Raw genomic sequence first — 26700 nt, 5'->3', positions numbered from 1 at the left:
GGACGATTCTAGTTTTCACAATCCCATTGTGGCACTGTGGGAAACGTGATGGGTTGGGGTTCTGAGTAGATCCTCTGAGTGAGATGGTGGTAGCAGCCTGAACTCACAACCTCTCAACTCCCTGTGTCCCAGGGTCAGATGCTAGAAAGTTCCTCAGCTCTGCTTTATGTCTACCCTTCCCTTCAATGTACCCAAGTCCTCGATAGCAAATGTAGCAGATGGTGACTTCTGCATCTTTGGTACATTTTACATTCCCTGGTTTATCTGGCTACATCAGACTCTTGACAACAGTTTTGCTGGGGAAGGAGCTCAAGACTAGAGGTAGGGCAACCAAATTATCTCAGTTTTCCCGAGACCGTCTCGGTCTGAAAACAGAAAAGTCCTGCATCCCAGGGAGCCCTTGGTCCTGGGCAAAGTGGGATGGGTGGTGACTTTAACTACCAGCAAAGATGATGTCTGGGTATTTTCTGGGGATTTCATTAATCTGATGACCATAAAACCTACAATCAATACAGATGAATTAACTGTTTATCCTTCTGGGGGTAAGAGAGCTAAAACGATTTGAACAGCCTAATACCACACCCTAAGCATATATGGCAGTTAAGTTTCAAATTCAACCCCTGAAAAAAATTGATTATAGCAAAGACTGCCCTGACACACTTTTATGGTACCTGCCCTGCATAATGTGGGTGCAACTCAATTTACCATCTTACGTACATTAACATTTGAGAGTCACTAAGCTATACTAAGAGGACACAAATGGAAAAATCCATGTGCAGATCTCTGGGGATTCTAACTATCTATATCCTCAGCCAGTTAACGGTGATGAATGTAAAATGCTTAAGTGCTTCAGCATGTCAGGAGTTTCCCCCTCATTCTACTGGGTGAGTCAAACCTTTATAATCTTAATACACAGAAACGCATTTGTCTGCTGCTCGGAGACGTCCATGAGGCTCACCCGCCTGGGAGCGGCAGGAGGCAGAATGTTAATCTAGCAGGTGGTCTAAGCAAGCACATGATGTAAGTCGGCTATGCCTGGGTCTTGCCCCTTTAGGAAAGACTCGCTCCGCTAGCTTCAAAGGTAACCTCTGGAAAATAGGTCAGTTTGCCTGCCAGAGTCTTATGGCAAGAAGAGATTAGACGAGGATAAGCTGCTTCTTAAAGTAATTTATGTTGCTTACCAGGCAACATTATTACTAGAACACCTTGCTCCCGAGGTTAGAGAAGATAGCCAAACAGCTAAATCCTTTTTGCTGAGCTATTGAAGAAACATAGTGTCTAAACTTCCCTCCAAAGTGAAATGATTCTCTTCTAGTCATTGAGGTGACCAGGGACAGAGTCAAATCAAGGCAACAGCAAAACCGCACGCTCGCTTGCCTGAAGGAAGCCAGGCTGTGGGCAAACCATGGCTTTTAAAAAGAAGGACAAATGGTACATGCAACCAGTCCCTGCAGAGCCCAAAGCTAAGTTTTAGAGTTAAGTGAAAAATTACTTTCAGCACCTAGCCATATCTCCTTTCACTTTGAAAATTAACTCCTGGTACCTCTGAGCCCCAGACATATGGGGCCCGGATTATTGACAAGTCTGCACCCTCAGGCCCTGGCAGCCGTAACCCCACCACCACCACCCAACGCTTGATCTTTCCCTCACTTGGTGCAAAGATTGCTGAGCTGAGGCTCATTCCCTCCTGGCATGTTTAATAAACATTCCTGTGGTGTCAGCTGTTGCAAATGGCTTCCCGTGTTATCCTTCCAATCAGCATATTTACATTTTAATAAGGGTCTTGAGAGACACTCAAGACCTTCATTTCAGTAACTACTCTAATGCAGCAACTCTTGGGTGCCCCGCAGAGAAAAAAGACACCCCCACCCCCACCCCCACCCCTTAGACCACACAGGCCCGCGACTGTGACTGGAGAATTTTTGTTATTATCAGATGCTCTGGCAAACAGCTTGTAAAGTCTCTGAACTCATAAGTAAAGCTGATTAGAAAGAATTTTGAGGAAAGCCTTTCATGTCACTTGATACAGTATTGAAATAAATGACACCTAATTATTGCCATTCCCTTCTGTTGAGGAGTAACTGTCCCCAGCTCACCTCCTACTGAGAAAGAACCTAACGTGGTGGTTCTCAGACTGTGGTCCCTGGATGAGCATCACCTGGGAATTTGTAAGAAATGCAGATTCTCAGGCCCCCACTTCAGAACTATTGAATCAGAAATTCCTAGGCGGGGGTGGGGGAGTGGGGGGCATTGGCGGGTAGGGTCCAGCAATCAGTACCAAGTCCTGCTGGTGCTTCTGATGCACGGTAAGTTGGAGAACCCTTAGTGAATAGGAACCAATTGGTCAAAAAATAGATGACAAGGAACGTAGCTACAAAAAATGCGTGCGTGCACCTGTGTGTGTGTGCGCGCACATGCGTGAGAGTGGGAATGATGCAGAAGAGCACTTTGATGGAGTCTATTATCAATCACAGTGAGAGGACATGGGTAAATTATCCTCACAACTGCCCCACTCAGTACCTTCTTGCTGGCTGGCCTTGGGGCTGCCGTGGAACTGGGAACATCATTATTGCCCGAGCAATAATAAGACATCCGGTTGCAGTTGCGATCAGCAGTCTGAAATACACAAACCATGACTCATCTGTCCACTGACCATGGTTCAATGAAAGGATGAGCCAGTGGTCTGGAACTCACAACCTCAGAATTCATTTTTAACATAGTTTATTTTTTTTTCTGGCTACAAAGATAAAACAATTGCCATAAATAAATACAAAATGAAGCAAAGAATGTCAAGTCACACCTCATTCTACTTGCTCCTGAGATAATCACTGTTAGTAGTTTAGTGTGCAGGGCAACTCATAGTTAAAACCTAGTTAGGAACAGGGGGTGCTGAAGTCCCTTTGACATTCTGATTTTATTGGGGGAGCATAAAAAGTGTGTGGGAACAGTGCCTCTCTGTGGGCTCGGATGGTACAGCCTCCTAAACATGTTAAAAATTGTCAAAAACGACTCTGGACAAACGTTCTCCCCCTGCCACAAAACAAGTAGAAAATTCTTAACCCAATCCACATAGAAATTTAATATTTTCACTTTAATTAAAGGAAACCGTAACAACCAAGGCTGCCAATGATAACGGGAGGCCACTTGTCACCTGTTCAATCAGAAAATGCTAATGCTTAAAGGAACCTTACCTTAGGAGGTTGGATCATGATGTGTTGGCAAATGTCTAACAACCAGCTCTTGGGGGGAGGAGCCAATTTGCAGCATTTGCCTATTTCTTTCTGTACCTTAAATACTTTTATCACAGCAGATTTCAAGTTCACATGACGTCACTGAACACAGTGTTGGGAAGAGATGTGCACTAGCAAATCATTACGTAGTATTTCCACCATACAGATAACAAATAACCTCAGAAAACAGATAAGAGGAAAATGTAGTAAAACAGTGAGGAAAATGTAGTAACCTCAGAAAACAGATAAGAGTAAAATGTAGTAAAACAGTGAGGATGGTGTTCCACTACCTTTTTAAAGTGGAATAATTTTGGACTTATGAACAAGTTGCAAAGGTGGTATAGAGGTCTCGCAGCCCCTTTTTCACCCTGTTCCTCTTGATGTCATATCTTATGTAACTCTGGTACATTTGTCAAAACCAAGAAATTAACACTGGCTCATTACTAGCAACTAAACCACAGATTCAGGTTTCACTAGGTTTTGCACCAATGTCCAGTTAAGATACAACTGAAGATACCATACCGTATTTTATTTTTTAATTAATATAATTTATGCATTATTTTATATAATTTCATTTTTAATGTTATCTAACAACCGGCTCCGAAAATTCTAGAAAATTTGAATAATCAGTTCTCAGAAACTGGTAGAAGCCAGCTCCGGCACAGCCCTGGGTCGATTCTGTAAGTCAAAAAGTGTGAGATAGGAAGTTTCATGTGGTGCACACTCTAGATTGTCAGAATCCCTAGTTGTGGATCTATTGATGATCCTTAAGTTCATCCAGGGTTCAGCAACTCTACAGAGATGAGGAAAATGAGACCCAGGGCAGGAGTGGACTCACCCATGACCACACAGCTGGGTGGTGGTAGAGTCCAGACCCAACCTCGGTCTCTAGATTCCTTTTTTTTCACAACATACTGTCTCAAGTGGGTACATTTTGTAAGAGGAATTATGTTGAAACCTAGAGGGTTTGATTTATTGTAATCAGGGGAAAGTATATCCCTCTAAAAGTTTAGCCACAGAAGCCACAGATAATTGGAAAGAAAATTCAGACAAAGAATCTGTGGTGGCTTTGTGGAAAAACAAACAACACCGAATTATTCACTAAGAAGGGTGAATTTTATGGTGTGTGTGGGTATACCACAAGTTTGAAAAATATTTGCAAATGGGACACATTCTATAAAGTATCTGACCAGGATTCCTCAAAAAGTGTCAAGACAAGAGATGTCTACAAAATTGTCACAATGAAGAGGAGACTAAGGAGATCTGACTAAAAAATATAAATGTGGTACCCTGGGTAGGACCCCGGAAGAGAAAAAGGACATACATTGGGAAAAAAACTGAGAAAATACAATTAAAATATGAAATTCAGTTAATAATAGTCACAGATCAATATTAATTGATCATTAATTGTGACACACATACTATTCTAATGTAAAATGTTAACAGCAAGGAGGTTAGTATGCAGAAAGCTTCTGTACTATAGTCACGATAATTCTGGAAGTCTACAACAGTTAACAAAAAATAACATCAAGAAGAAGCAAAGAATTCATCAAAGGAAAACTATATATAGTCCAAGTCATCAATCCTCTCAGGACCTCATTTTTTGTTTATAAACCCTGGCTTTGCTCTTTGGAATTATTATATAAGATAATCTATGGATGTTAACGAATGTAAAGGGCAGACATTAAAAACAGGAAATGAGACAAAATACAAAACAACCATTCTATGCAACAACAAAAAAGTTAAAGTTACATGGTTTTTCTTGAAAAGAGACTTCATTGCCTCCATGTGGCTAAATCAGCTGTGCTGTAAAAACTTCCTACTAACTCCAAAAACTTCAACTAACTGAGCAGATCTTCAGATGCCTGTCTGGTCTCTTTTCAGAATGGTCTCCATCATTTCTAAAGCTGAGGCATTAGAACATGTGACCAGCAGAGCAGTGGCCCTGGTAGTGGTCGATTTTGTGTTATCTCTCCAAAGTTTTAGTTAAAAATATAAAAGCTCGTGTCACTTTCCAGGCTTTGACACCTTCCGTACCTTTTTTTTTTTTTTTTTAAGCATTTTATTTATCCATGGAAGACACAGAGACATAGGCAGAGGGGGAAGCAGGCTTCCTGTAGGGAGCCCGATGCAGGACTCGATCCCAGGATCCCGGGATCATGACCTGAGCCAAAAGCAGATGCTCAACCGCTGAGCTACCCAGGCATCCCCCTTCAGTACCTTTGAAGACATGATGTTCTTCACTTCTTCATCTGCGGCACAGTGTGTCCCCGCAAGGTCTGGGTTACTACTGCTCATCACCCGGGCCTGCATCAGCTTTGAACTCACGGCAGCAGCAGACGTGCGTCCATATGTGTGGTAGCGAGGGTCAGGGAGGGCCACGGGGCCACCTGCACCCCACCAGGTACAGACATGTTAACAGAAGGGGATCAGAGTCACTTACTGTACTTGAAAGGGAACTGCAGAGAGGACAGGGTGGAGAGGGGGATGCAAACCCACTTGCTTAGATCTTGGAATTAGGGTCTTATTATCAAATGCTTGGGGGGGGGCAGAAGGGGGTAAGTAGATAGAGCATGAGGCAGCAGGGAGTGGTGAGGACTGGGATAAACTGGAAACTCCTGCCTCATCCAAAGGTAGGCACTGCTATTGAACTTCACCCTATTATTGCCATGGGGAAACAGCCCCCAAGGGTTGCCAGAGCTTCTGCTTGCTCAAGGCAAGCTGGGAATGGGGACTTGTAAATTTATTAATATTTAAATTCAGACAATTTTGTAAGTCATGCAAGATCTTCAGACATCCAAGAATCCAAAGACTCATCTGCACCTCATGAGGGTAAGTATATACTACATATCGTTTTTCACTTTTAAGTACGTACATGTCTCCCGAAGTGATTATGCAAGTCTATGAGATAATACCAGTACCTTTAAAAACTCAATTGAAATGACAGGTTAACTTGTCTTGAGGCTTAATGGATTAATAAAAATGGCAAGTTTCTTTGCTGGGACCTGGAATTTTGTAAACTTGTTGATGCTACTTTTTACATCCTGCAAGGATTACCTCTGTACATAATTGGGAAGAGTGGAGAAATACATGGTCATTATTTCAAAAGTTTAGTTTGGGGGGAAATGAGGAAAGGGATTTAGCTTTTCATAATGAAAACTTTAGGAACCAGTGCTCACCACCACTATCAGATATTTATCGTTTTCCTTGTCATTATTAGCCTAGCATCCTACACACCCGTTGTCATCTTTGAAAATAAAGATCCCTGCCTGAATCAGAAATTACGCACTGGGTAAAGACCAGGGAAGGGATATAGCCCAGGCAGAAAAAAAAAATAAATGCTTAGAGTATAAAAAGAGGGAGGGAGGGGTCCTTGGATGGCTGAGTCAGTTAAATGTCCAACTATTGATTTCAGCTCAGGTGACGGAGTTGGAGTGGGGAGTAGGCTTGAGATTCTTTTCCTGTCCCTCTGCCATTCCCCATGCTCATAAGCCCTGTCTCTCTAAAATAAATAAATAAATCTTAAAAAAAAAAAAAAAAAGAGGGAGGGAGGCAGGGAGAAAGCAAGCAGGGAGGGGGGGTGAATCTAGAAATAAACTTTTAATTTCAGCATTCACATAGGTTTTGGGTAAATGATCCATAAATAAATTAAAAATTAATAAATCAGTTTTAACTGAATAATAATTTAAGTATAAAATTTCATTGTGGGCTATTATATTTTGAGTTATGGGCAGGGGGTGGGGATGAGGAAGGGGTGGAATGGGACAGGGCCTGCCTGCCAGGTGCCCAGGCTGAGGGGAGACCCTACCTGACTTGGGCGGGTCCCTCGGCGGCTCAGGCAGGCGGAAGACATAGTGCACATAGGAGGCCAGGAGGCAGTTCCTGCCGTGCTGGTCCTTGGCCAGGTCCTTGCTGTTGTGCAGACTGTTGGCAATGGCCACCACGGACTCAAAGGCAAACTGGGAGAAGTTGGCTAAAGAACCAAGAGGAAAATGAGTGGCCTCACACCTGGTCGTGAATGAACCCAAACTAGAATGTTCTCTGAGGCAGTGTCTGGGAGTCCTCACCGCTGGCCAGAGGAACCGGGCTGCTCACCACGATGGCTGGGGCAGGGCGAGTTGTGTTGGGGACAACCCCTCCACCCCTGGTCTGCTTACTGCAGATGACCTCACCTTGCCTCCTTCATCGGCCCCCTGTGGCCAGCACTGGAGCTCTTCACGGCAAAGACACCAGCCCATCTAGACATCCTCCCCGCCCTTCTCCACCTGGCTGTGACCTGGTGCTGCTCAGTGGGACCGGCCCTGCCATGAGCACTGTCTCCTGGGAGTGTGTTGGACACACAGACTCTCAGGCTTCACCGCAGACCTACTGAGTCAGGATCTGCATTTAACAAGACATGCAGGTGATTCTCATGCGTGCCCACCCCGGTTTGAGATGCGCTGTTGCCCCCTGAAGATTCTCCGGGTACAGATTCATCTACAAATGCAGATGTCTCACACCCTTCTCCACAGTGGGCCCGCACAAAACTGCTGATTTACTGTGGACGGTCTTGTTCGGGAGCTCCAAGCCCTCCAGAGCATGGCTCCACCTTCGCTACTCAACCTCGGACCCTTTTCTGCTCAAACTCAACTTCCTTTAAAATGAGGCAGCTGTCGTTCTGTCCCCATCACATGTCTGCTCTGTCTTAGCTCTGCACTTTTGCTCACGCTGTTGCCCTCACCTGGAAAGCCCTCCAAGCTGCCACCGGCAAAATCCCACCAGCCCTTCACTGCTGGGCACCATCCCCCTACCCCCAGGAAGCCTCTGACACCACTCAGCACAGGGCTTCGGTGACACCAAGACACATAGTTCCTGGGCTGTTCCTGGCGGTGAGCTCTGTCTCTCAGAGCAGGCCTCCAGCCTTCCAGGATGAAGGACACTTCTCCACCTCCTGGTCTCCCCAGTGCCTGACAGGTAGGTTCTGAATGAATACTTCTATACCACGTGCTTCCATCTCTTCGGCCTTCTCTCTCCGCATGGCAGGTGGCAACTTGCTACAAGGCAGCAGCTCAAAGCATAGGAATGAACACTTTGCCTAATGTCCAGGTCTCTGTTAAACAGCTGGAACAAATATGTGAGGGCGAGGGCACGGAAAGGGATCTGGGGAGCATGCAAGCTTGCCCCTCTGCAGGCATCTAGCAGCTGCCCCTACGCAATGCGGGCCTACAGCATAGGATACCCTATCTGTGGAGCCTTGAGAGAAGATCCCAGGGCACAGTGAGCAGAGGTCCTGTTCATCCCGGCTCTGAAAGGTCTCCAGCATGTGTGGCAGACCATGAGCTCATCATTCCCTCCCCACCAACTCACTCACATGCCACAGCCCAGCCGTGTTATTTGCTTCTTTTCTGACACTCCCAGGAAAGTGTCTTTTGACACTGTTTTTGGAACCACTTTGTTCTAAACCAGACACTCTGGTTTTCTGCTTTTGCCCTGTGCATCTTAAAATCCCCATGTTGGCCTCTTTTTTTCCCATGCCACCTTCAAACCCATCTCAAATACTGGCTTCTTCCTGGAAGGCCTCCTTCATCCTCCCAGATGGATGTTTTTACCAGCCCCGCCCCCAACATTTAGCTGTGTTTGAGGATGGTCCTGTGTTGCTGCTCTTTGCTATGATTTAAGTCTTCCAAGGTCCCATATATTCTAGACTATTACTGCAGAGCCCACAAAGCTTAGCAGAGTACTGGGAGCATGAGTGGTACCCAAAAGACATCTGCTGGATGGGAGGGCACAAAATGACATAAGCCCAGCCGAAAACAGGGTCAAACTGCAGGAGGCAGAGAACCACTGCACCCAGCTATTACATGACATTGTCTCCAGGGACATCTGACACACTGTATTTAGAGTTAATTTGTTCAAAGCAAGCATTTAAAATACATTGTAAGACAGAAAGTTGATGAGCGGCTGCCAGGGGCTGGGGGCAAGGGTGAATGGGGAGTGGATCCTAACGGGCACAGGGTTTCATTTGGGGTTAAAGAAAACCTTCTGGAATTGGATACCAGTGCTAGTTGCACAATGTGAATGAGCTAAAAGCCAATGGATTGTATATGCTTTAGTGAATTTTAAAGTATGTGTATTATATTTCAATTAAAAAAAAGTGATCACACTGAATTTCAATTTAGAAATTTCCTTTCCTTCCATGGAATATGAGCTGTTTTACTTCCTCCCAACATTGTATTTCCTCATTGGCCAAGCAAACAAAATATCTCAGAAGTAGAGTAAGTCCACCAATTGCCAGAAATGGAATTTGAAAGATTGCGTCTAATCATTCAATACATATAAGTATAACTTGGGGGGCACCTGGGTGGCTCAGTTGGTGAAGCCATGGCCTTTGGCTCAGGTCATGATCCCACTGGGATTGATTGAGCCCCACATCAGGCTCCCTGTTCCCTCTGCCTGCCACTCCTCTGCTTGTGCTCTCTCACTTTGTCACATAAATAAATAAAATCTTTAAACAAAACAAAACAAAACAAAAAAACTATAACTTGAAGCATCCTATAATAATAGGTTTTTGGGTTTTTTTTTAAAAACTCCCAGGGAGTCTCAACAACAAAAAAATAATCACTGGACCTGGCTTCCCTTGGACTCACATCAGCAATAGAAAGGAAGATCCCATTGTCCCCTGTTCTCAGGATTTCTGGAAGATCACATGTAGTACAAAGCGCAGCCCACCCGCCCTGACTCCTCGCAAGCCCTGCAGGCCTCCCACCTGTCTGTCCGGCGATGAGCATGGGCTGCACGGACAGCTGGAAGAGCTTGTCCAGCACCAGGTGCAGGAAGAGGACAAGGGGCTCCAAGCGGGAGGAATTGAGGCAGATGAGACTGAGCTTCAGCTCGTGCTCCAGAGAAGTCTCGCTGATCTTCTGGTCCAGCACACGGATGGGGAAGGTCACCTGGCTCTCCAGGGAGTGGCAGAGGGTGAAGAACTTCTCCAGGTGGTTGTCCTGGGGAGACGGAGAGATGGGCCTCATGGGGCTGACCTCGTCCACGCTGCCCAGTGGAGGCATGAACACAGACAGCCCTTCTTCCTTCCTGGACAGAGTCTCTTGTCTGGTCACCCAGACCCGAAGGGAGCTGGAGGATCCAGCTGTCTCAGGCTGAGGTTCCAAACTCCTCCATAGGGTGATGGGGCACGAAACAGAGTCACTTGACAACCATTACCCGAAGAAAATAAAATTCGGCTCTGACCTGGTGTGTGGGCAGAGGCAAGCACACCAGGTGAAACTCACTGCCAGAAAGGGGTCTGAGCAAGCATAAAGTGCAGATGGCAGTAAGAAAAGGAAAGAATGAAAAAGAAGGAAGGAAGGAAGGAAGGAAGGAAGGAAGGAAGGAAGGAAGGAAGGAAGGAAGGAAGGAAGGAAAGAAGGGAGGGCAGGAGGGAGGGAGGGAAGGAGGGAGGGAAGGAGGGAGGGAGGGAGGGAGGGAGGGAGGGAAGGAGGGAGAGAGAACTGGAAGGAAAAAAAAGTGTTCCTTCATCTAGGTGCTAGCCATTTTTATGAGGTCTCTCCATTTAAATGACAAATAAAACCTGAACAGGCCTGTAGCCTCTACAGAGAACTAAAAGGTGATTTTGTTTGTTTAATCCCTGCACAAAGACTGTCACTGATCTTTTACTGGACTGTCCATAGAGGCTGCTCTGCTGCACCGTCTTCCTTATGAGCCTCTGGCTCTGATTTGAAGAGGACTTTGAAGTTCCCTTACCTGGGTGTGAACAGAAGAAACAGCTTGCACTTCAATATTAAATACTCCCTTGTGTCCTTCAGCCCACTTAATGGGAGGATTCTGTAAAGGGACTTTCTGTGTTAAGAAAGAAAAAGAAAATTAAAAGATTAGCAAAATTCAATCCCCTGTTCCGATTACTGACAAGCAGAGCGAAGCAGCTGGAGGGTCAGTGTCAGGGTTACACAAACAGAACCCTCCCTGGAAGCCTGATACAACTGGCCTGGGAGTTAGGAGTCCTATCCCCAGGTTCGGTTCTTCATGGAACTGGTTATTGTTACTCTGACAGTTCGAATTAACTCTCATTTTCTTACACTGAACAGAGGGGTCTGAAGTGAGTGATCAGTCTTAAGCTCCCATCCAGCACTGATAATCCTGGATTCTAAGGATCAGAATAAAGTCATATTGCAGCAATTTCCACATTAATCAGGAATGTCAAGACAAAGTGTAGAATATCTTCTGAGACATGAAATTTTAATGCTTTCAAGTACCTGTAGTTACTTTGCTTTTAACAAAATGTTTCCAAAGAGCAGTCCCGCTAGGCTCCTACATTAATTACTCAAAATGACTCTTTTATACCATATATATATATATCAACGGTCCTGCAGTCCTTGGGGACCATTTCTTGCCTTACATTTCCATCAGAACAGTCATTTTCTAGAGACATCATCACACAGCACTGAGAACAGCCTAGCCTGACACAGCTGCATGAGTGTGGGTGTCTCTTGCATTCTAGTGGAAGGAAACATGTTGTACTTGCAAGAGTAGGATGTGTGCATGGGGTGTGGACTGCTGGAAGTATCTAAGAGTCACAAGCTGGAGCCCACAGTGGATCCAGCCTACAGACAGGTTCTGTTTGGACCAATGTTGGAAACATTTTGAATTAGTTGCCAACATTTGAAAGTCAAGAAATTTCCCATGAAAGCTTACTTTCCTTTTTTCCCTAAGATTTTTAAATTTATTTAAGACAGAGTGAGTGGGAAGAGGGGAAGAGGGAGAGAGAGAAAGAGAACCTCAAGCAGACTCCTTACTGAGCATGGAGTCCAATGTAGAGCTCAATCTCATGACCCTGAGATCATGACCTGAGCTGAAATCAAGAGTTAAGACACTTAACCGACTTAGCCACCAAGGTGCCCCAAAAGCTTGTTCTAACCTCCCTTGAGAACTGAATGATACGAAGACATGGGCCTTCATCCCAGGGTGGCATCCATCTGTGGGGCAGAGAGCAGCTGTGACCCTCAAGGGGCACACAGTCTCCATGGTGAACACATTCCACCAGGACCCACCACCCATTACATTGTTCACCTGACTCCTGGGCTCATTGGTGTTTATCTCCTATAATCTAAAGTAGCGCTGTCTGCTAGAAATATTATGTGAGCCAGTATGTCACTTGAAATCTACTGGTAGTCACATTTCAAAAATTAAAAAGGAACATAGATTAATACTTTTAATACTATGTTTCATTTCGCCCAACAGAGAGAGCCTAAAGACAATCGATAAAACATGTAATCAATATCAAAAAAAATACAGGATATATTTTACCCTATTTTTTCCCTACTAAATCTTTGATAGGAGGGTTGTGTTTTATACTTTCAGCACATCTCAGATTGAACTAGCCACTTTTAGTAACCACATGTGGCTAGTGGTGACTATACTGGACAGTGCGGGTGAAGCTGAGGGTATGTCTATAAAGGTAGCACAGGGCAAGAAGGAAAAAGGAACTTTAATATAAGGAAAGTAAGCATCAAGTTTGTTGCTTGCTACAACTTATCTCATTTCACGTCCACAGCAGTCTTATAGGCAGGTATGGGCTCAGTTTCATTACTGAGACTCAGAGGGTAAGCAATTCATTCAGGTTCTCCTAACGAGGGAGTGGAAGCATCTGGATTTTGTACCAGATGTATTTGTCTCCAAAAAACCCAGGTTCGTCTTCCAGCAGTAAGAAAATAATTGGGTATTCTAGGGAATTAGAATGGGCAGCTTGATGATGAAAAGGTGGTTTTCAGGGCTTCAGGATGGGGTCGCATTTCCAAATCATCCAAATCATAAAGAACCATCAGGGAACATCTGTGAACATACTTAGGTGGCTCTTAGGTGGTTTTGAGGAGAGTGGTTTTGATGGGAAACCAGGCATGCACCTGTAGTCCAGAGCGAAGGAAGTTTCTCTCTCCAGGGAGAAAAAAGCAAAAATGAGAATAACCGAATAGCCTGGGGATGACAGGATGTGTAGTCAGAGTGGGGAAGACAGCTGACTCTAAAAGTTGAAACAAAAATCCAAATTCCTGGGAGATTCTTCAACATGAAAATTGCAAGGAAAACAAAAGAGATAAAGGTGGGGGGTGCCATGGATAAAAAGTCTTAAAAGACCTGTCAACTAACAGCAATATGTGAACCTTACTTGGGTCCTGATTCAAACAAACAACTATAGAAAAAATGACATTGATGAAATAATTGAAAATTTGATCACTGATTGGATATTTGAAAATAAGGGAACTATTAATTTTTAAGGTATGACAATGGTATTGGTTAAAAAAAAAGAGCCTTTATCTTTTAACATAATTTAAAAATATTCATAAATGAAATGATACGATATCTGGGATTTGCTTCAAAATGATACTTATTGATGCAACCCTGTGCCAAGCTGACTGAGAAGCATGAGGGCTGGTGCAGATACGGTGCTTTGTAGTGACCAGTGGAGAGTCCACGGGGCTCCCTTCAGTGGGTAGGTAACAGCAAAGTGGGTGCGCAAGAGGCAGCAGAGGAAACAGGGAAGAGAACTCCCGACATTGGCATCTTTAAAGGAATAAAGGTAGCCAAATGCAGATAGCAACAACTGGCCCAGGGATGCCTGGGTGCCTTGGTGGTTGATCTTCTGCCTTTGGCTCAGGTCATAATTTCAGGGTCCTGGGATCGAGTCTTGCACTGGGCTCCCTGCGAGGAGCCTGCTTCTCTATTTCTCTGCATCTCTCTCTGTGTCTCTCATGAATAAATAAATAAAATCTTAAAAAAAAAAAAAAAAGGCCCAGAGGACAAACCAATGGAAGTCAGTGTGGGAACCTTTTATCTTATTTTAAAGATTTTTAAATTTATATTAGAGAGAGAGAGAGCACAAGCACCAACAGAAGAGTGGCAGTGGGAGAGGGAGAAACAGACTCCTTATTTCATCAGGAGCAGGGAGTCGGACATGGGGCTCAATCCCAGAACCCTGGGATCATGACCCGAGCCAAAGGCACCCTAGCCACCCAGGCATACCATGCAGGAACCTTTTGAAGGGATCAGTGCTGAGAGCAGTTGTTAACTCAAGTGGACTCTATTTGCCTCCTCGTTCACAATGCATAATTCTGTGCATCCCTCTGTTGTGGATAACGCCAGGTAATGCTTCCTTGGGTACAAGTCGCATTTACCAAATATTCAGAGTTGGTGATGCCTAAACGAACGGGGTTTCATGATCATTATTCCTCCCCTCCTATCAGAGCAATGTGTTCTCAGAACATTCAACGTGATGGGCACCTGGGTGGTGCAGTCCACTGAGTGCTGGACTCTGGGTTTTGGCTCGGGTCATGATCTCAGGGTCATGAGATCCAGCCTGGCATTGTGCTCTGGGTGGAGCGCAGTCTGTTTGAGTTTCTCTTTCTCCTTAATCCCCTGCCCCTCCCTGTCCCCCACTTTCTCTCTCAAATAAATACATCCTTAAAAAAAGGAAGATGCAATGTGCTGACAGATGATTGCTCCCCAAATATGCTAAGGATCCTCAGTCATGTTTAAGGGCATAAGAAGTGGATCTGGGAAGATGGTCCAGACCACGGCTGGACAGGAAACGGCTACCACCTAGCTCTCTGGTTACCTCTGCAGAATGCATGGAATAGTTGGGTGGCAGCTTTTCCAAGGCAACTGGGAGACAGTAGGATCCAGTTTGAAGACGTTCATTTAAGAGAATTGGCAGCCACTGAAACAGATGATGTAAAGAATAAAGTGGTATTTATTACAGCATATAATTCTGGCCATTTATCTAGCTCACAATAATCAAATGCAACTAAATGATGATTAGATATTGACCAGGCCTCCTTTTGGCAGTAATTTCTGTCAAGTTCTTTGCATTTTAAATTCCCTGAGTGCTCCTAAGATAGTAATATCGATGATTTACTGCTTCCAGAGCCAAAGTAGTAGCATTTTTCTTTACAGCCAATGTTTGTAAGTGTCTGGACAACATCAATGTTTATTTTACCTTTTATATTTTTTAAAGAAATAACTTTCTTCCCCTTAGGGGAAAAAGAGCTGGTCTTACATGTGGAGTGTATACACACACACACACACACACACACACACACACACACATATATATATTTTAAATAAATGAGCATTCTTCCAATATCTATCACCCATAGCTTTCCGTTCCAGAAATTTGTCATCTGCTAAGTCAAGCCATTTCTGCTTTTTGCTAGAGTCTGGTTTGGCACATATTGCTACTTCTGACAGGAAAAAAAAAAAAAGCAAGTGAATAGGACTGAGTTGTTTATCCCTGCAGGGACCTTGGAGTCCAACCACTGCAGTGTGAATTGGCAAGTTGAGAATGACTCACCGAATATCCCAGGAGACTTTCCACTGAGGCTCCTTGCTTCTGCTGACAACTGATATGATAGAAGGTGAACAGGAGGTGGTGATTTACTGTGAGCTTAGCAGGGAGCTTGATTTTCACTTCTTCATAGAAGTCAGGAGACCTGTTTCAAAAGCACATTATACACGAATAACTTTCAACAAGAGCAATGACTTCTCTGACTATAAATTGTAACACCACAGACCCTTTGCTCCTCAGAATTTGCCAGCTTGGGGTTTTGCTTTTCATTTGACATCATTCTGCTCCCACGCAGAAGATCCTTGCGACCAACCTTATACCACCAGATATGCTCCCCAACTAAAGGCTTTGTTAGGGAAAAAAAAAAAAATCTGCACACAACGGAAAAGTTCAACTTAGTTTGAAAAGAAGATGAGTCCCTTATCAGGCTCCCCTCATGGAGCCTGCTTCTCCCTCTGCCTATGTCTCTGCCTCTCTGTGTCTCTCATGAGTAAATAAAATCTTTTTAAAAAAATGAAAAGAAGATGAGGCTCCAAGTCTCACTGTGACCTCCTTTTTCTGTCTCCACCCCAAGAACAGGGACTGGTACATGTCTGGCACTCATCAAAGGGATCTGGATTAGCAAATGAATGCAGGCAGGCAGGAAAAGGAACCTGATTTACTGAATTACAAGATCCCAGATACTTTACTAAGGGCTTCGCATACATTATTCATCCTCATCTCAATGCAGGAAAGGGAGTTCAGAGAAATACTTAACAGGGCCAAGGTTATCAAGCCAGGATCAAACCTGAGTCTATTTGACCCTGTAAAGATTTCCCTCCCCTACCTGTAAAGTGTGAACAGTGGTTTTAGTTATTCTGTGACTCAGTTTACCCATAGAATAAGGCCTGTTCCATTTCTCTTTGGGGCAACTAAAATGTTTTTAAAGCAGATAATGGGGCAGGTGTAGGGTAATATTTAGAAGACAAGGAGACAGAGAAAGGAAAGAAAGGATTTTGTTTCTGGACCCTTGCAGTATCTCAAAGCAAGTTAGGAAATTTACTTCTTTATTTAATCCCATAAAACTTTTCTGTATCATATACAACAGAAGTCTCCAGAAGAGTCAAAGCCATATTTGGTTCTTAAAGACATGTTCTTTTCCCGGTCTTAGTTAATGGCAAAAAAAAAAAAAAAAAAAAAATCATTTTGGGATACCTGGGTGACTCAGTGGTTGAGCATCTGCCTTCAGCTCAGGGTGTGATCCCAGAGTCCTGGGATCGAATTCTGCATTGAGCTTCCTATGGGGAGCCTGCTTCTCCTGCTGCCTATGTCTCTACCTCTCTCTCTGTGTCTCTCATGAATAAAGAAATAAAATCTTTTTTTAAAAAATGTGCATCTCCAACCCAGAATCATAGAACTAGCATATATTTCCTTTGTCACTTAGTCTCTGAATTATAAAAACTGTTAGGAGAAATCACAAAAAAAGGATTCAGAAAAGCCAGGAGATAATGACACAATCATGGCATATGTTTAGAACTCTGAAATGCACTTACTTATTATGGTATGTAATAGCTGTGTATACTTCCTGCAGAAATTCAGGGCCGTTGGATTTTCCAAAGATGACCTGCGCACCAATATGGAAAGAACCAAATTAGCAGTGATATTTGGGTACATCAGACCAACTCCTATCAGCCTGATGGGTATTCTGGTCTCACAAAGCTGCATTTTGTAAACTGAGGGTGCTAGGTTTACAACTGACCCAAGGGCATACAGGTACAGAAGAACTGGCTGTAAAGGGTAAACTGAGACCCTGAGGAGCTGTATGAGTGATCAAGAGCCACAGGATTGTGAGACTGGAAAATCAGTGCCCTCTCCACTCTGCCTCACTATCTAGAAGTCTATACTCCAAGGCAAAGCCACCTAGTTTTGCTCTCAGTGACGCTGGTCCAGGCTCTTTTCCCTCCAAAGACATGGACCTGGTTGCTTGAGTGATCTGGACCTTTGCTGGCTTGTCCACATGTCTGTGCTATTTGGAAAAAGACACCTCCTCTGGCCTAACTCAGCCCTAAAGGCACATGATCTGACTCACCTTTGGGCAAAGAAAACAAGAGCTTTCTACTAGATGGAACAATGCTCATGACAAGGTACCAAGGGCTTGGGGAGTAGAAAATGGGCTGGGGTTGGTCCTCACCTGTCCCCTACTAGAAGCTTCTGCACAGCTGTACCTGCCAGCTCTGAGAGCCTTACTAGGGACCAGGGCAGAGAGAACCAGGGGAGCCTTCCTTGGGGACTTCTTGCCTATCACTGTCACAAGAGGATACCTTGCCTTGGGAAGATGAGTGGGTCAATAGGAGGATGGTTTTTTAAAAAGTAGATATCTGAAGAATGGAAACACTGGAAAAAAAAAATACTTTCAATAGAAAGGTATATTAACTGAATTCTAGGACTTAGGGAAAATGATAATATCTAACTGCCCATCTCATTTAGTAGCAGATAGTTATAATACAAATTCTGGCCTTTGGGGTGCCTTGGAGAGCACTGTATTATATATTTGTTCTTTGATTTACATTTTGCCTCAGGATGATGATCCATTCCCAAAAGGTGTTGAGACGACGTGTGTGTGTGTGTGTGTGTGTGTGTATCATTACTAGGCAGTACTTTACATGTGCCTCCAGATGTGGCCTGGGGCTTGGGCGGAGTGCATTGCTGTGCCCCAACCCCTGCCCCCAGAAGGAGAGAGGCTGACATAGTAGGCCTGTCTCTCTAGCTCTCCTGCACTTAGGGTGGTGTGGGTAGATTTCATAATATTTTTCAGTGCTCTGAAATGGTCTGCGTTTCCAAATTTCACAGATGAATAGGGAATAAGTTAAGGAAGAGACTTAAAAATTTAGGTTGACCCTGGGTCCCCATCAGCACACAGGGACCAATATAGGACCAGCCACAAAGGCCTTTGCACATGTTAAGACATGTTGGCCTGAAGAGGAGGACGGTGTATGCTGATGGGCCTCAGATTTTGTCTGTGTGAACTGACAAAGGAAGTTCAGCCCACCCTGGTGTGAGCTCAGCACATTTGTGTTTCTCTCTTTACCGGCATAGCGTTGCTAGCATCCTCTCCACACATAAACTGGATCTTTATTGTAATGTTCCGCGCAGATGCTAGTTTGTTAGTGAAGTTCAGCCTCTGTGGGTAGACGTAGAGAAGATTTCTGGAAAACAAAAGATAAAGAACCAGTGAATAAAGTCTGAAGTTTATCTTTGCCACATTCTTCTGTGAATGCTAAAGCCCACATTTGTGAGATAATTGTTCTGAAGGAGTTTCTCCTTTCAGACGTGAATTATTTTTGGAGGAGTGAGGTTTTCTTGATTCTTCCTCTTCAGCTGCAGCCAACTGATAATAACCAACATTGTGCTCTTCCTTGCTACGGAGCGAGATGTGTCTGCTGCAGCTGAGGAAGTTTCATTGCCTTCAAATATGGAAAACTGCCGAGAGGTAGTATGTCTGATACAAAGATAAGAAAGCAAAAAAAGCTTCAGCTCCTTTTATTTCATTTTTTATTATTTATTTTTTTAAAAGATTTCATTTTGAAGTAATCTCTATACCCATGGGCTCAAAATCATAACCCTGAGATCAAAAGTCACACGCTCTATGGGCTGAGCCAGCCAGGCACTCCTGAGCTCATTTTGAATACAATTCAGGATCACAAGTGATGGACCTAACTTCTTATCTTTTCTTTCTCTTTTTCCATTTCTAGTCTGTATGAAGTAGTTTCAATTTCTTTTTGGCATGGCATTCTGGATAGGTTTAGTCTTTTCCTATCTAAGATGACAGTTCAAACCTCCAGCCCAATAAACTATCTGACAATAACACAACAACAATATGAAAAATGCATCCATTTATCTAACAGCTATGGACAGGTACTAGGCTAACTATAATTTTTTATGTTTTTCTATTTGCAGTTTTACTAGCATATTCCTTTTTTTAAAATTTTTATTTATTTATGATAGTCACACACACAAAGAGAGAGAGAGAGAGAGAGGCAGAGACACAGGCAGAGGGAGATGCAGGCTCCATGCACTGGGAGCCCGATGTGGGATTCGATCCCAGGTCTCCAGGATCACGCCCTGGGCCAAAGGCAGGCGCTAAACCGCTGCGCCACCCAGGGATCCCTTTACTAGCATATTCCACTAAAAGGTAAGCTCTGGGAAGGCAGAGATTTTTTTTCTAAAGATTTTATTTATTTATTCATGATAGACACAGAGAGAGAGGGGCAGAGACATAGGCAGAGGGAGAAGCAGGCTCCATGCAGGGAGCCTAACGTGGGACTTGATCCCGGGACTCCAGGATCACGCCCTGGGCCGAAGGCAGGCACTCAACCACTGAGCCACCCAGGGATCCCAAGGCAGAGATTTCTATCTAATGTTTGATCCACTGATGAATCACCAGCAGTTGGAATAGTGCCTGGGACACAGTAGATGCTAATAAATATTTGTTGAATAAAGGAACAAATGTGTGTATATATTTTTTTCAGTTCATTCATAGGCCAGGCTTGCAGCTAATAAAGAAATTAATATTAGTGCTGTAATTAGTATTGTCAACATGTCAGTTTCACATTCCCGACTCAAAGAAACAATGATATTGACATTCATATAGCACTTATCCTGAGTCAGGTGATATTCCAAATACTTCTTCTTCTTTAAAGAATTTATTTATTTAAGAGAGAAAGAGCTCGAGTGAGGGGAAGAGGCAGGGCAGAGGGGGTAGGGAGAGAGCAGAAGCAGACTCCCCACTGAGCAGGGAGACCAATGTTGGGCTTGATCCCAGGATCTGGAGATCATGACCTGAGTAAAAGGCAGATAAGGCAGATGCTCAACCATCTGAGCCACCCAGATGCCCCTGAAATACTTCTTATTTATTAACTTATACTGTTAAATTCTCACAATTATCCCATAAGTAAGTACTACTTCCCATGTCACAAAGATAAAAGTGAGATACAGAGATGTTGCATAACTTACCCCAAATCACAAGGGTAGGAAATGTCAGTTGGGAGTTGAAGTCAGGAAGTCTGGCTCTGGAGCTGTGCTCTCAACTACTGAGCTGTATGCCCTCTCCTAAGACCCCCACTGAGGTGACAACGACTTTGTCATACTGCGTTACTCATGACATCTCTCAGTGACAAGTCTGCCTCGCTTTCTGGGTCTTATTAACAGACAAGTATCAGCAGGACACAAGGGCTGATTCAATTAGTTAGTGTCCCCTTTTTTGGGCAAATGTCTTGTCCTCCTCACATGTGGTCCACTCTTCTAACTCCTAGGTAACACATTCTCCCCAGAGACACATTCCTGTCCCAAAGGCTTCCGAGATGACAAAACAACCTTCGTGTGACTCAGACACCAGAAAAGGAGTGGACAAGAGGGACCAGGTGACCAGATTTTCCTTTGGTGAATGTGTAGGTTCTCATAATACTTGACAAAGACTTGACTCTTAATCAATACAAGGGCTTCTCAACCGCACCACTGCTGACATTTGGGAGGGACCATTCCATGTTGTGGGACTGTCCTGTGCCTTGTAAGACATTTGGCACCAGTGCTGGCCTCTACACACTAGGCATTTAGTAGGACCTCCCCCTACTCAGCCATAATCAAAAATGTCCCCAGAAATTGCCAAATGTCCCATGAGGGGGCTCCTAATCACCCACATTTGAGGACCAACTTATTCACACATGTGAATTTGCACAGCAAAGATCCGTACAATGATCCCCAGTAGATTTCCCATCTTTGGGATAGAGTCAATGCCACTCCCTGGGTCCATATTCAAATGTAAAGTATGCTCCACTGGACAAGGGTGAAGTCAATGCTCAAGTATAAGGCAGAAGATGAAAAATCTTTACCTGTTTAATTTATGAGGTCTGCGGTAGTTGGAAGGGAAGGACTAAGCTGGCATTGACTCTGCTCTTGCAACTCTAACTAATCCCTTTGTTGTAATAACCAGATCGATCCTGCCATCACATGTGGGTGAAAAATGGTCATTTTGGGAGTGCCTGGGTGGCTCAGTTGGTTAAGTGTCTGCCTTCAACTCAGCTCATGATCTCAGGGTCTTGGGATCAAGCTCTGTGTCAGGCTCAGTGGAGAGTTTGCTTCTCCCTCTCCCTCTCCTGTTCCCCCTGCTTGCGCACATGCTCTCTCTCTTTCTCTATCAAATATATAAATAAATAATCTTAAAAAAAAAAAGAAAGAAAAGAAAGAAAGAAAGAAAGAAAATGGTAATTTTGGATCAGTGTCTGCATAAAGGCCCAGAATTACCCCATGGCTCTCCTTGCTACAACAATATCACCAGGGACGATACTAATGACCAGCACTTCAGACAAGACCAAGTGGATGGGCTGAGTGAACCCACTCCTGATGGACCAGGCTGACAGCTCCCAGTCAATGATTTGGTACCAGACACATAAATAAAGAGCAAGCCATGTGACAAAATTAATGTTTAAGGGAGAGCTTCCTGAACTACCAGGAAACAGATGCACTGATCCTCAGAGCCCCTGGTCTGCTCAAGTAAGAGAAGTAAAAAGCTTTCTGAGTGTTCTGGAATGGGGGTACCCCTCAGAGCTGAGCCAATGTGAGGGGCTGGCATGGCGAGCTGGCTCTTAAAATAATTTTTTTAAATCACAGTCCAGCCGAGCTCTAATAAAAATTTCAGAGTTTGGAATACTGTTCTGTAATATACTTCATGCAACTTATCACTATAAAAAGCCAAGATGCTGATCTCACGGAGCGTCATAACCCCTTTCATCTTAGGCCAGGTCTGGAGCAGGGCGCATTCCATTACCCTGCGGATCCCTGAAAGCCCAGCCCAAACCAGCGCTGCCTCAGCTCCTCCGCAAAAGCCCAGGTCTTTGCAAAAGGGTAACAAGTCTGTGGGGAAGAAGAGGGGTGGGCTAACAAAGGCTGCCAGGAGAGGCTGGGGGAGGCCAAGATACGCAGGTTAATGTGCGCCCTGAATCGCTTCGAGGGGGAAAGAGGTCGCTCCTTTCCCTAAACGTTTCGACCTCAGAACTCATTTCGTTAATCTGTTCTTTCATGGTGTATTTCACGTGTGTAATGTTCTGAGAAATCACTTGGGAAAACATTGAAATAAACTTATCTGCGGTCGGAGGAACAACCCATATCAAGGGAGGGAAAAATGCGAATGGATTCCCTGCTGAAATAGGATGCAGGGTAAGGAGTGAAGGCTCTCAGGCATCCAAGGAGAGAAAACGCTGCTTGGAATTACCAGGAATACACAGGAGCTGATAACTTTGTGCAGGTTCAAAGGCCAAAGATGCAAATAAATAGCATTCCAATGTCTTACTTTACCCCAGACTGTCTATGTTGGGGGACTTACTGGAGGCAGAATGGGGGGGACACAGTGCTGGGGACAGATCAGAATTGCCATATATCATGACATCTCTAGGCTACTCTCTGCCTCTGGCACTGTCCTACTGATGCCCTAGCCTGGCAGCAACTAGCACACACACTTCCACCTGCCTGCTGGGCTCCGTTTCCAGCTCTTTCTAGCTACCAACCTGTCCTCTTGTTAATCTCTTGTGATCTCAGGATCACAACTGGCTGTAAATGGTCAACTGCATCGACTGCTTCCTATATTTAAGTGCAAAAGAACATAAATGCAAGGCAAGAATGTCATCATAAGGAAATGATTTAAATTCAGATAATAGGCATAATACTCAACAAGCTTCAAAAGTCAGTAACATATTATTATGGCTTCCTCCAAAGAGGAGATGGCAGGCCATGATAGAATGAAGGGATAAGCATCGAATTCTAGGGGGTGAGAGCTGGGAGATACCAAGCCCGGCCCCAGTTTTTGAACATGAGACAATGGAGGCCCTGGGAGATAAAGGGATGGTTCACCCTCTGTGAGTTTGCCACGGAGCAGGCATCGGATCAAGTCCAGTGCTGTTCTGAACCTCGCAAGTGGCTGTGTCAGTGGCACCTTCCAGATCTTGCTTTCTTAAAGTGAGGAAGTCCAACCATGAGGCTGTTAGGAATGGACATGGATGTAGTAATGAGGATGGAAGGCAGTTCAAAGTTGGGTGTGGGTGTGCCAGTGAGGGTACAGACCTCTCTCTGCTCATGCTTCCTCATCTTTGCTGCCACTGCTCTCATCCTCAGAGCGAATGTTTATTGAGTGGTCATGTTAAGACTGGTTAAGGGTGTTGGCTCTGGAACCAGAGAGCTGGCTTTGGGCAAGTTATTTAGCTTTTCCAAAGCCCCAGTGGGGCTAAAAGTCATGCCTACCTTGCAGGGCTATGGTGAGTATTATTAATGAGTAAGAATTTATTAATGATGGCTGTGGTGATAATGATTTCCTGCACACAGCAGGGTCAGATACACACCACAACCTACATGTTCCACTCCAAACCAGCCCTCATGTCTCACAATTGCAGTGTTTTCAATTCATCTCTTGACTTCTACACTCACTCCTCACAATCTATTTCTTATATATCCGTTGGAAGACCTTCCAAAAGTGTAACAGATTGTGGCAGGCCCCGACGAGGGTTTCCCAAACTACTCATCATGAGCCTTATATGAGCAGGCCCCTGGCAATTTCCCTAACCCTATTGCTCATTACTTTCCCACACTGGCCCTTTTATCAAGGCCTAGAACATTCTAAACTGATTCTTATGACAGGTCTTTTGTAACTGCTGTTCCCCTTACCTGGAAAAGCTTCTCCTAGTTCTCTAAATGACCAGTCCCTTCCCATCTCCTGGGTTTGGGCTCAATGTCCTAGTGTCAAAGAGATCTTTCTTATCAACATATAGAGTTGGTCAACTCCACTGTCCCTCATATACAAACTCCTCTCTCTCTTTTTATAATCATGCTTATGAAAGCAATATGATTATGACAATGATATATAACCATTTTTCAATCATGAAGAGTTGAAAAGTACAGAAAAGTATAAAGAATAAAATATCGAGGGATGCCTGGGTGGCTCAGTGGTTGAGCGTCTGCCTTTGGCTCAGGGCTTGATCCCAGAGTCCCAGGATCAAGTCCCACATCGGGCTTCCTGCATGGAGCCTGCTTCTCCCTCCGCCTATGTCTCTGCCTCTCTCTTTGTGTCTCTCATGAATAAATAAAATCTTTTTTTAAAAAAAGAATAAAATATCAACTACTCAATATCCTACTCCATTGAGAAACATCACAGTTCAGACTAGCCTATTTCCCTCTGTCTTTATTTCCTCTATACATTAAACAGTTTCATCTTACTGTGTATACAAAGCTTTATCTTGTTTTTGTATCATTTAATGTTGTTCAATTATGACTGTTTTCCCAGTGAACACTATCTTAATGGCTATATCATATTCCCTGTCATGAATTTGCCATAATTTACACTAGTCTCCAAAAATAAGCATTTGGGTTATTTCCCTTTTCTCAATTATTAAGCTGTGATGAACACTTTATTTCGCTCCACTGCAATGTGGTATACTTTGGGAAAATTTCCTTAGGTTCTATAAAGTTCAATTTCTTCATCTTTAAATTAATTGAAAAAACTATCTAACTTTCTTTATGCTATGATTAAAGAAATAATGAGCCAGTTTGTAAAAATGCTTTGAAGCAGCTGGATGAAAGGGTCTGTGTAAATCACAATGTTAGTAGCCCCACCAGACTTGTATAAGCAAGTGAGCTGTCCCTACACTCTTCTCCCGTGTCCCAGTACAGGGGCGCTGCCTACCTGACCCACCCTACCCCAACACTTGCTCCATAATTTTGCACATTGCACAAGCAAACCCTTGTGCTCAAACATCATCACCATGGGCTCTCAATGTCCTGGTCTATACTGAACATGCTTTCTACAGGACACACAGCTGGAAGGAAACTTCAAGAGAATTTAGCTCAACATCCATCTTTTTGTAAACCTGGAGATTGACTCCAGGGAAGGTTAAATGGCTTTATCAAAACATTTTTTTTAAGGAAGGTGAACTCCCAAGGATAGTTATATCTCTTCTTGCAACAATGCTAGGTAGTGTGTTTTATTAAATATGCATGCTTTTAAAGAGAATGAATATATGAAAATAAGAATGTTATCTCTTGGGCAGCCCTGGTGGCTCAGCGGTTTAGCGCTGCCTTCAGCCCAGGGCATGATCCTGGAGACCTGGGATCGAGTCCCATGTCAGGCTCCCTGCATGGAGCCTGTTTCTCCCTCTGCCTGTGTCTCTGCCTCTCTCTCTGTGTGTCTCTCATGAATAAATAAATAATTTTTTTTAAAAAAAGAACGTCATCTCTTGAGAGGGAAGATCTACCTGCATTCTCAGTAGTTCGCAGAGCCTAAACCAGGTAAGAGTGATTATCAGGAAACTGATAAATGGGCTCATATGTTTTACACATGATAAATTACATGCCTCATGTTAGCTAGAGAAAAAACCTAAGAATTATGTCATCTAATGATTCTTGAGAAGGTAGCTCATAAGCAAGATAGAAATCCCTGGTTGTGGCTGAACGATTTTGAAAGCTCCCCTAGTTAAGTGCAGGTCCAGCATATATGCACGGCATCTAGTACAATCTCGTTTTTCCCAAACGCAGACAAGAATGGCTCTCCTCAGTCCCATGCATCACAATGCTTAACAGAACATGTGGTATTCATCAACAATTTTCTTTCCAGACCCACTTCAGATGGCTTCTCTTGATTAAAAATTATTTTTGGAAACTTCAAATTTTTTCCACTGACTCCCCAACAGCGTTTCTACTGATTTTTGAACTGCCGTAAGTGAGCAGCCCCAGGAAGTCAGAAGCTAACTTGTGGAATCTGGTCATTCTTAGATGGAACTGGTGGCTATACTCTCTCAGCTCCTTACTGTCTTGGGACTGTCTTCTGTTTCCTCTGCTGAATACAGGTTGATGCAGGGGACCTAGAAATCTTACAAAGCCACAATGCAAAGAACACCAGTTTGGCTCTTGCTTGATTTAGCCTGTTGTCTATCTGGTGCGAGAAACCAGAGAGAAGAACCTGCCCTGTCATTTATTCCCAAGATGACATCCGTGCTCTGTCCTATGAGCTTCTCCAGTGTGGAGAGCAGCTCAAGAAGCAGCGAAGACAACATTGGACACCTGTTTAAACAACTGGGCACTTTGAACAGCTCTCTAGCAGAGCTGCTAACACAAGTGAGCCAGCAG

The 26700-nt window shown here is 44.0% G+C and overlaps 1 protein-coding gene across 1 annotated transcript in view; it reads right to left on the bottom strand.

Moving 5' to 3' along the window:
- DOCK8 (dedicator of cytokinesis 8) overlaps positions 1-26700 on the bottom strand; it is a 234866-nt gene that overhangs the window by 77459 nt on the left and 130707 nt on the right. Inside the window, 9 exon segments of the mRNA XM_038527147.1 lie at positions 2521-2616; positions 5451-5620; positions 7039-7203; positions 9976-10210; positions 10968-11063; positions 14830-14931; positions 15565-15703; positions 17091-17161; positions 18626-18743. Coding sequence (XP_038383075.1) covers positions 2521-2616; positions 5451-5620; positions 7039-7203; positions 9976-10210; positions 10968-11063; positions 14830-14931; positions 15565-15703; positions 17091-17161; positions 18626-18743 — 1192 coding nt within the window.

The sequence above is a fragment of the Canis lupus genome, chromosome 1 (assembly GCF_011100685.1).
Source record: "Canis lupus familiaris isolate Mischka breed German Shepherd chromosome 1, alternate assembly UU_Cfam_GSD_1.0, whole genome shotgun sequence".
Classification (NCBI taxonomy): domain Eukaryota; kingdom Metazoa; phylum Chordata; class Mammalia; order Carnivora; family Canidae; genus Canis; species Canis lupus.
The sequence above is the reverse complement of the archived record's forward strand: the minus strand, read 5'-3'. Positions and strand labels throughout refer to the sequence as shown.